Consider the following 11209-nt stretch of genomic DNA (forward strand, 5'->3'; position numbering starts at 1 on the left):
AAACTGCTTGAAATGGCATATACTGCCATATAGCATAAAAGCGGCATCAACAGCATTCTGACAGTATTTAAAACAACTTTAATTGAATAATCACTTTCATTTTGCGTCCTAGGATTGCCGTCAGAAAAACCTTCATCTGATGCCTTAAGACACTTTTATCATCAGAACAACCTTTCATCTTGAGAACTTTTCATTAGTAATGAATGACAAAAAAAAAAAAAGCTTTGGTTATTCAGATATTTTTATTCTAAGTATAGGAGATAATAATATAAAGTATATTTCATTAATTAACAGGAATCAGAAAAATACAGTACATTAGAGCAAGCTTTGTCATCGGAATAACTTTCATTTAGTACTTTAAGATCGCCTTTGTAATCGAAACCACCTTCATTTAGGCCTCGAGTCTATCAGTACTGCCTTCATTGTAACCACCTCCAAAACTATGTTCATTTGAGTTACTTGGTGCCTTAGAATCGCCTCTGTTCTCAGAGCTACTTTCATATATGCCGCTTTTGTTATCGGGAACGCCTCCATTGGAACCACCTCCACAACCATTTTTATTTGAGTCGCTCTTATCACCGGAACTATCTCCATTAGAACCATTTCCGGAACCACCTCTAGAACCACCTTCCCTAAATAAACCAAATCCTATACCAAGTTGCAAACGGGTTCCTAAATCTAAATTTAAAAATGAAGATTCTCCACTAACACAGGAATGCCAAGTGACGGTTTGCTTACTGACATGTTAAAAGAACTAACACCAGATAAAGTGACATTAGCGGCTGACCTTAGTTCATAATAATTACCAAAACTAATATTATCTATCACATTTAGGCATCTATAATCTTTGCTAGCTCCTGATTTTTTAATAATAAATAATTCAAATTGTGCATTAGTCCTATTGTAACACCAAATCGCCTTGCTGTCCCCATCATTGTCTTATAATTTAATGCTTCAAAGTGTAAACCAGTAAAATCTAAACATTTAATCATCTTGCTGTCCCCGCTTTCTTATAATTTAATAATTCAGTGTCCACCAGTTCCACTTAAGCAACAAATCGCCTTGTTGTCACCTGATTTAATGGTTCAGTGTGGAAATCAATTTTACTTAAGCATGCAATTGCCTTGCTGTTTCTAGTCTTTATCTTATTTAACAATTCATGGTACTTTTCCACCAAATCTATACAAGCAAATGTTTCACCATCCTTTGTAAAAATACTGGTCTTCCTAATTTCGTAAACTTCTTGTTCCATACTAAAGATTTATAAGTCTCAAAATCTTCATTTGCTAATTCCACTCCCTCTAAGAATAAGTCGAAAAAGTCATAAAGAATTTCTTCATCCTGAATTAAAGATGGTGTCAATCACAACTGCTAGATAAGAATTGATTTATATAAATTTACGTAGCCTACCTCGTCGCTATTTTTCTTATCATCGGCATCATCACAATTGTCATCATTGGTATTATCAGCATTAAAAATACCATCAGCATCATCAGCATCATCAGCAGTGAAATATGCAATATTTTCAAGCGAGGGAGTTAGCTCGACTACAAGCTCTTTGGCTTCTACTTCTTTTGCATTAATAACATCTTTTCCACGATAGATGATAACATCACGTATGTAAAATAATATTTATTCACGAAAATTTTTTTCCCCTAATTAATTCACAGAAAAAAAAGCAACAGATGAAATTATATATATAGTATAAGTTGCTTGTACAGAAAAAATCAAGACATAGGAGGTTAGCATGAGAAATTAAAACGAAATTGTGCCCCAAAAATTTTTAAAAATTATTTCCCGTCATTGATTTCATTGATTAACCAAATAATATTTATTGCAGTTTTCAGATTTCTGTGCACGTTGTGATTACTAGGTGACTATAATTACAGGACGATTACCGGACAAATTGTCCGGTTTTTGATCCTGTAATCTATTTTATTAAGTAATTTGCATGGGGCAGAATTCTGAAAACAGCGATGAACGAAATTCTTTCACAATCAGTTACGCTAATTCTGTTATGGTTACAACATATCTCATTTTTTCCTTTCGTGGATTTATTTTATTGTAATGTGACCGTTAACTAACCAATTTTGGAAAATGAGAAATGTTGGCGCAAATTTATCACTTTATTTAATTGATCAATGTCGGAATGTTGCTTTATTATAAGGTCGGTTAAATTACTTCGTATTTATACCGTATTTTATTTTAGAAATACTTTTATCTTCTTCATAACCTTATGATTTTTTAATATATTTAAAATAAATGATTATTCTCAGAATAAAAGAAATGAAGTTTAAGTAATTAATAAATCAAATAGAAACGAACATTAAATTATCTCGATTCATCTGTTTCAAAAAAATGATATTACATTTTTATTTAATTAATTATTTATAAAAAAGGTAGCACAAATTATCTAAAATATGCTCTGAAAGTATAATTTTACTGAATGCTTTCCAAAATTCTAATACATTTCCAATACTGCGTTTCTTAACGGGAAGCAATAGATAAAATTAAAATTATATTGACTTACCATATTGACCTAAATTGACTCGGAATCCACCGATTATCAGAAAAATTACCTATAAAATCAAAAAGTACCGATGTATAAGTAACACGGGTCACTGTAACGACAATTAGTAAAAAGGTAATTTATAAATAGTTGTTATCAAGAAAACGAATAGGAATTAAGGAATTTAACGTCACCCTTATTAGGGACCGCCAATCAGATACTAACCACCCACTTAACATACTTTCCTCCAACCTCCAATAAAGTATGCGTATGAGGATCCTTATCATGGTCTTGCCATGTAAGAGAAGATTTTGCGGCACCCTCATTATAATTTAACCATTAAATTATAATGATTCGGTATCCTGAGATGACGCATATGTTATCAGTAAGGAACAGGTCTCTTACCTCTTTTTACTTCCGTCTGTAAATCATAATAAGAACGAGTTTACTTAGAGCAGGGACCTATACTATACCGCACCAAAGTGTGCAAATACATATATATAAAAAATAGTTAAATAAAATATAAAGAACTTGTTGAAAAAAGGTACGAAGTAGAAATAAAAAAAAAAGAGAAAGATAGGTCACTTCGCTAAAAATGATAATAATGAGGAGGAAGAAAAGAAATGGGAAAGAAGGATGGAGAGGACGGAGTGGCACTTTATATAAATTTTTTAGTTATAATTAGAGTATAAAAATTGTGAGTCATGATTATTATGATTATTGATGTGATCATGCATAAAAATTTTGCTAAGGTCTGCATGAGACGCATTATTTTTACGTTTGACAAATGTTTGGTTTATTACACAAAATCAAATGGACATTTGGCAATACTCAGAATAAGGTAAAAATGGTATCCGAGTACAGCGGTATATTATTGGATAATAATATTATTGGTGTTCATGTAATTTTTATAAATAATCAATTTCTGTTGTAGGATAACTTTTACAGCCTCTAAATATTAGAATTATTGCAAAAAAAAAAGTTACAGGATCACGAACTAATTCATAATAATAATATAGGATATTAATACTTCAGATTCATCGTCTCAAGTTACGGGACTAGCAAGCAGTAGCCAAATTCGCTATATTCGCTATGAAGCTACTATGTATGAACGAATATACTAAACTGATCCAATGGCCTTCTGAATTCAAAACAAAATTTCCTAAATCTTTTTAATTATTATTTCGGTCTGGAATTACTCGGCACAAAAATAAATGAAATTAGTTAAAATAGTATTATAGTAATAATACACACGAAAATAATTTCAAAATTTTTTTTTTGCGCAAATATTTTTACTACCATATTCAATTTCATTAGAAAGCCTTCTAGATTTTAGACAATATTTAGTTTTGGGCAAATTTAATAATTTAATGAATTATGAATACCATCATCTAGAAAAGACGAGCGAGGGCATTTTTTTTATTGAAAATAAATAAGGTGTCTCATTGATTGAACATTTATAAAGTCGACATACAGTATTTTTATATTTATTAGTTTATTAGTTGATCGTTATAATTAAATGAACTTTCTGATGAGTTCCAGGAAAATTTAATTTCGTCAATGATCGCGAGGCTAGAATTAAATTAACCAATTATTATAGGGAGGTCGATCCTCATCTCATTTTAAAGCTTTGTTACAACAATATCTTGGCTTTCTACTGATTGTTTAACGATATTTTGAGAGTTAATAGCTAGTGAACATTTATGTGTTATTAATTAATCATCTTTGATGGAGTGACATTCGAAATTATAATACTTTCTCGTCAAAAGAAAATTTATAATATTCAACCCAACTTTCCAACATTATAATGCCATAGAATGGCATGAATCGGATCTTTAAATAAATAAAGTTTTTTCAAAATTGAAATATAACTTTCACCTTTCATCCTATTTCAAATAGTTGCTTAAAAAATCCCTCGGAAGTACGTGTATCATTAAATATAGTCATAGCTAAATTTGTAAAAAAAAAAGATTTAGATTCTTATAGAATAGATGATAATATATTATTTCATTAATATGCTAAATTATTATTCATAAGGAAATTTTTTTTTCAAGTCGGACAGATCAAGATCTAAGTGCCAAGCCACAAAATTTCCACATGAATATATTTTGACTTTGATGATTTACAAATTATGCTCATTAATTATTAGTGACGTAGTCTACCACGAAACCCTGTAGATTACAAAATATGAAGAAACAAAAAGCTTAGATACTTAATAATTTATAATAGTTACATATTATGACTTAAAAAATGACGTACTTTACTAATAACTTTATAGGTCAAGTGGATCTTGTTATAGATTATGTTTACATTTAATAGCACCAATAGGATAATGTACAACATTACTCACTTTGTTCTCTCCCTAAAGTACTCTCGTATCTCCGGTACTATTCAAGTTATTTCCAGGTTTTTCTTGAATACTTTAAATAACGTAACTTGTATAAAATTTAAACGTCATCCTTCCGTATTTCATTCTTGTAATGATACAGATTAAAATTTTTACGCGACATATCTGCTGCGCCAACTTGCGCCAACCTAATTTTTCGCTTAGCAGTTAGTACGAAGACATATGACTTTATGTTTGTAACACAGTTATAGTTTAAAAATCAGAGATTCCCGTCACCACTTCTATCCTTGTCAGTTGTCACTACTATCCTTGTCATTTTTTTTTTAAAAAAAAAAAAAAAAAATGTCTAAACTTTCTTACGATTGCTTAAACGATATTTTTGAATATTTGGAAAATGACAAAGATACTTTACATTCGTGTATATTAGTTAATCGTCTTTGGTGTGAGGTTTCAGTGAGAATTTTTTGGAGAAATGGCTATGATTATAATATTTCAAATCTTAATACCTTAGTTGCTTGCCTTCCAAATGAATCAAAAGAGATTTTAAATGAGAATGGAATTATTATTTCAACACCAACTTCAAAATTCCCGATTTTCAATTATGCATCATTTTGTAAAATTCTACCAATTTATCGAGTTCGTTTCAAGATTAGGAAGCTTCTTAACAATCAACAATCTATTTTATTCACAAATCTTAATAATAACGTAATTATAGTGGAACGGGAAATACACAAAATGCTTATGAATCAGATCTCTTTAAAGAAATTGATTTTTTTTCAATATCGAAAAGTGCCATTTAACCCCCAGACTTTTACCCTTTATATTGGATCAAAAGATTGTTTAAAAAATCTTTCAGAATTGAATTGTAATTCAAGTATTTCTTCTGAATTTTTTTATCAATTATCAAAAATTTGTCATAATATAATATTATTAAAGATAACTATTGAAAAATATATTTCTAATGGATTATCAGATCTAATTCGTGCTCAAAAAAATTTAAAATATTTTAGCATGACATTATATGATGAAGATAAAAATATTTCTTTATTAATAAAAAACCTTCCAAATACCTTAATCAATTTAAATCTTTATGGATATAATTATATTTCTTTATCATTTATTTCTAAATTCATTAATTTACAAGAACTTATTATATCAATTTATAATGGAGATGTTTTGGGATTTGAAGAATTACAAAATATTATTTTCCCAAAATTACAAATTTTAAATTTTGAATGTGAATGTCCAAAATATGAAGAATTTATAAAATTCCTAGAAAATAACGGAAAGAATTTAAAAGAACTTTACGTTGGTGATGATCACATCGAAGATATTAAAGGTTATAATGACATTTCATTAAATTTAGCAATCGTTAAATTATGTCCAAATCTCAGAAAACTTTCTACCGGATTTGGAATGATTTAATTTCGGAGTAATTTAGAATCACAAAAGTTACTTCCAGATAATAATGTAAAATATGGAAATAATTGAAATTTGGGGTTATGATCAAAATTTTAGGGATTAGGATACATAATTGGATTATGTACTTAAAAGTTGTTTTATTGTAAACTTTCTTATTACGATGTATCATGATATAAAGGACCGGTTCTATACTAGAATATCTTTTCCTGGGTGTAAATGAAATTGTATTTCTCTTGCTGGAATTAATAATTTTAATTCCCAACTTCTATAATTTACAAATTATTAAATAAAAAAAAAGTATTCATTAAAAGTTCGCTCTTATACCTGATATTAATATGTCATGATGAGATAATTTGAGATAATTTTGACTCTGAATACCAATAACTGATAATAATATTAACTATCCACGTGAAAATCAAAGTCTTGAAGAACCTGTATACATCTTAAAAAGCTACGATCGAACGCAAAATTACTCGGGTTATTTATATATGGGCAATACTTTATTAGGATACAGTTTCTAAAATTCTGACGGATTATTCTTACACTATTACATATGCGATTGCATTGCTCGAATTTGTATAAGAAAGAATGAAAAAACTTAAATATTTTCCACATGCTAAGATGATTTAATACTTAACTGATCTACTGGATAAGTCAGATCAATTTGCGTGACATTCGATTTCTCATATATATACAGCAACCCCCCCCCCCACAAAAAAATTTTTTTTCGCAATTTGTAAACCAAAATGGAAGCACTGACAACACTTAGAATGGAAATTAATCGTCTTGGTTTCACTCCAGATGAACAAGTCAGGTTACGCAGATACTTCACTAAAAACGTAGAACGAATATATGTTGTCGTATCTTTTCTTTCTGACTACAAAACAGATGATGAGAAGCGGGGTTACTTGAAGTCTTTAATATCCACGCCTGGTATTTCATCATTGCACGCTGTGTCATATTCGCCAATAATATACAGCAACCCCTCACAAAAAAATTTTTTTTCGCAATTTGTAAACCAAAATGGAAGCACTGACAACTCTTAGAACGGAAATTAATCGTCCTGGTTTCACTCCAGATGAACGAGTCAGGTTACGCATATACTTCACTAAAAACGTAGAACAAATAGATGTTGCCGTATCTTTTCTTTCTGACTACAAAACAGATGATGGGAAGCGGGGTTACTTGAAGTCTTTAATATCCACGCCTGGTATATTTCATCATTACACGCTGTGTCATATTCGCCAATAATACCGAATACTTACTTATTCTTGTGCTTTTCTTTCCTGCTTCTTATCGTCAAACCCGCTCAAAAAACGTATTCACGTTATCGTAGAGCAACCCATTGTTGGTAAGTAAATCGTAATAATTTGGTCAACGCGAGTGGACGCGTAGCCTTTTTGATAGTCGTTGTTTCGCAGGACTTATTATGGCTAATTTGTAAATATCTTTCCTTGTAGGTTTTTCAAGAGAGCCCACCGGGCTACAATACATGTACTTGGATAATCTCGAGCAATGGAGGAAGTAAAGTGTTGGTGAAGAAAATATATCCTGAAGTTCTTGAACTCCAAAAAGGTAAGTATTATCAATCGTTATTATTTTCGTAATGTGGCAAGTTTGAGTTATAATTTTAAGCTCTTAACGCGAATATCAAATGATTATGTATGCGACTATTAATATGAGCAATTTGTACTTTAAAACGTTATTTATGCTGTACAATCGGTCTATTTATAGAAGTTCTTTCGAACCCCCAAACTAATTTCGATCAGAAGTATACTGAAAAAACTATATCGTCATCCGAACAAAGCTTTCCATAATTACTTTCATCCTTACGCATTGGCCAATTTATTCATATAAAAAAAATGTTGTAGTTTTTAAGTTATTTTTAAGAATAAAGCCCCATATTAACAATTCTTTTTTCGAATGATTCTTCTGGAACTGAACACACACGTTATATTAATTGTAATGCATAAATCTGGTTTGATTTTCAGGCCAGGGTTAATATTTACTGCGCGCAATTAGTGGACACGCGTGTCCAGAATTTTCGGTTTTGTGTAGTCAAGCATGAATAAAAAGTATTAGTTTACCCGCATCGGGTTTGTTCTTTTAGATTACATCTGCGAAATTAATATGCAATACTGTGTAAATTAATCTACATACATGTGAACTCCCTGAACTCCCTTGATATGCCTGCTATGTAATATTTTTTTCCGGATCTGATTAGCCGATCATCTCGTGATTTGAGGTGCGGAAGGTTTCTAAGCGTTCCACAAACTGATTATAATGCTATTTTATCTAGCCTGTGATAAATTTACGTAGTACATTTTTTTAACTAATCATTCCTCAATAGGATTTGTTAAAAATTTCAAAATTAGCAGTCAGTTTTTGGAAATTCTGGACGCGGTAAAAGTTATATTTTAAATAATTGGATAGAATGTTCGCACATAAAATTTATCCATGATAGGTGATAGGATAAATTTATTTGAACGCGAAAATCATTACAAATTAATGAAAAATTCACCGGGGTGAATTTTTTTTAACTGGGGTGAAATAAGATCACCTTAAAATGTAATAGACTACAATAAACTTTTTTCTCGCGATCTTTCATTCTTTCTTTACACACTTTCTCATTTTTTCTTTCATCATTTATGTCTATTAATTCTTAATTCTTATTAAATTAGTGGCGCTCGGAAAAAAACACGAAACAATACTAATAAGACATGATAATTAACGTGTTAAAATTCCGCCAGCCGTTATAAATGATAGGTCCACTATAAGCACTGAATGACATCCGAGCAGTATGATCATGATTAGTATTTCGAGTAATCTGCCAAAATTCGCCTGAATTAACCAATTATCTATAAATCGTAAAGCGCAAAAATGTTTCCGGATGGACAAGAACCACGGTAAAAATTTTAACCCATTTTTGTTGATTTAATATGAGATAAAAAAATTTGTTATATCCAAGTAAAATACAAATACAGTAAGGAGCATGTAAATATTTTCCTCCGAGATTCTCCAGTAAATCTAAGGACTCACCTGCGAACATCCGTCATCCGAAGAAAAACAACAGTGGCGGGCCGAGGTAATCTTTTAAATATATACACTACCTTTCATGAACAAAAAAAAAATCCGATATTGATCGTAAATGATTGCATAAATTGGAGCGTTATTGTCATTCAGAAATAAATGTGGGAAAGTAGAGATGAAGTAGTAGAGTAACAGAATGAGAGTTTCTTAAACCGATCACAGTTAACAAGTATATGAAATCGGTATAACCGTTACATTAAAGCCTTACTTTTTTACGGGCCAAATATAAGTCCAAGCCGTTGAGATCCTGAATTTAAACTATGGGTAAATTGTACAGTGTGCACACAAGTAATATTAATTTCTTTAAATTTATTAAATATATCATAAATTCATAATTTCAGTGATAAATTAATTACGTATTGTAGATACCAAAATTTCTTACAAAGTATTATGTTAAGAATTATTTTAAAATAAAAATTTGACCGAATTACTAGTATATGTATGTAATATATGTCTAATCTAATTTCGCGTCCGCTAAATGATCGACATCTCGCGGAAAAAATGTCATGTGATACAGTAATTTTAAGGGCGAGATTGCAGTTGCGGTGGATTGTTAAATATTCAAATTGACGAATTAAATCATAATATAATGTGAAATGTACTGTATATGATATAAACGGGTTATTAATCGCTTATAATAAATCTCATCCCCCGATTAATTAATTGGTTATAGGAATAGTTCTGGTCTTTATAAGAAAAATTTGTATTCGTTCAACAATTTGAATCTTGATCATCCAGTTGTATAAGGATGTTTAAAAAATTTAAATTTGAAATAATATATTAGCAATAAATAAAGACTTATCAAGTATCAACCCGTTAAAATACAATGAAATAACAACTTAAATTCATGCTCCAGTATTGCCTTCAGGTATGAAGATTTTTTTTTGTGTAAGTACTTGAAATAATGGTATTTTAAATATTAGAATATTTACAAATGATTTAAAAAAAAATATGGTAAGATTTATATACTGTAAGAATGAAATCTTTATATTATATAAGTATTCAAATACGCTTGTTTATTTAAATAAATTTTTTTTCTCATAAATTTATTACAAAATCGATAAAAATAATAAACAATAATTCCAGCGAACAAATGTAGAATCAATTAAAAATAATAAAAATTCTTAACTCAAAAAAAAAAAAAAAAAATTGTATAATAATCACGCCTTACGTTACGTTTCTCCTAATGAGATCTACAAAAGTCTTGATTATCAGAATTTTGTGCAATATCTTGTTGAACGGTATTTTGTTGAATATTAAGTTTATTTAATTCTTGCTGTGCAGTATTTTCAGTATTTTGTTGAATATAAAGTTTATTTAATAAATCACTTTTTAATTCCGGGAATACATCGGCATTCCATTCTTTTCGTTCCATCATTGCCTTAACTTCTTTTCGAATTTCATCAAGATTGGCGTAATAGTATCTTCAAAAAAAATAGTTTAAGCATCGACCAACTACATTTTTTTTTAAAAAAAAGTAAGAACAAGAATAAATATTAAAAATTAACATACATTACTTCAGGAAACCATTCTTTCCAACGTCTCTGAAATGGTAACATGTAAAATAACTCAATTTCAGCTAGAATCTGAGAGAAAATAAAATAAAAAAAAATAATTAGTACTATTATAATAATTTTATATTAAATAATGATGATGTTATTAATACCTGTGCCTTCTGTATTAAATAAGAGACTCTATTATTATTTTTTTCAATTGCATTACTGAGTAACCCAATAAGCAAATTCATAAGATATACAACAATCAAGAGTGAGAATAAGACAATCAAAATTACAAGTGGTGGTCTGTTTAAATATGACCAATTAGATAATGCGTCTGAATCG

At 29.6% G+C, this 11209-nt stretch overlaps 4 protein-coding genes across 4 annotated transcripts; 2 read left to right on the plus strand and 2 right to left on the minus strand.

Moving 5' to 3' along the window:
* Positions 1 to 391: 391 nt before the first annotated feature.
* OCT59_007598 (uncharacterized protein) lies at positions 392 to 2037 on the minus strand (the record flags this gene model as incomplete). The annotated part of the gene is made up of 5 exons (XM_066149789.1): positions 392 to 733; positions 1201 to 1341; positions 1411 to 1589; positions 1899 to 1930; positions 2006 to 2037. 5 exons carry the CDS (start codon positions 2035 to 2037, stop codon positions 392 to 394), a joined length of 726 nt encoding a protein of 241 aa, XP_065998792.1.
* A 3161-nt stretch (positions 2038 to 5198) lies between these two features.
* On the plus strand, positions 5199 to 6281 carry OCT59_007599 (uncharacterized protein; the record flags this gene model as incomplete). Its single annotated transcript, XM_066149796.1, has 1 exon — positions 5199 to 6281. One exon carries the CDS (start codon positions 5199 to 5201, stop codon positions 6279 to 6281), a length of 1083 nt encoding a protein of 360 aa, XP_065998793.1.
* Positions 6282 to 7301: 1020 nt separating this feature from the next.
* Positions 7302 to 8095, plus strand: OCT59_007600 (uncharacterized protein; the record flags this gene model as incomplete). Its single annotated transcript, XM_066149801.1, has 4 exons — positions 7302 to 7488; positions 7615 to 7625; positions 7739 to 7853; positions 8013 to 8095. 4 exons carry the CDS (start codon positions 7302 to 7304, stop codon positions 8093 to 8095), a joined length of 396 nt encoding a protein of 131 aa, XP_065998794.1.
* Positions 8096 to 10551: 2456 nt separating this feature from the next.
* On the minus strand, positions 10552 to 10927 carry OCT59_007601 (uncharacterized protein; the record flags this gene model as incomplete). Its single annotated transcript, XM_025310609.2, has 2 exons — positions 10552 to 10792; positions 10881 to 10927. 2 exons carry the CDS (start codon positions 10925 to 10927, stop codon positions 10552 to 10554), a joined length of 288 nt encoding a protein of 95 aa, XP_025180593.2.
* Positions 10928 to 11209: the final 282 nt, after the last annotated feature.

This window comes from Rhizophagus irregularis, chromosome 15 (assembly GCF_026210795.1).
Source record: "Rhizophagus irregularis chromosome 15, complete sequence".
NCBI lineage: Eukaryota > Fungi > Glomeromycota > Glomeromycetes > Glomerales > Glomeraceae > Rhizophagus > Rhizophagus irregularis.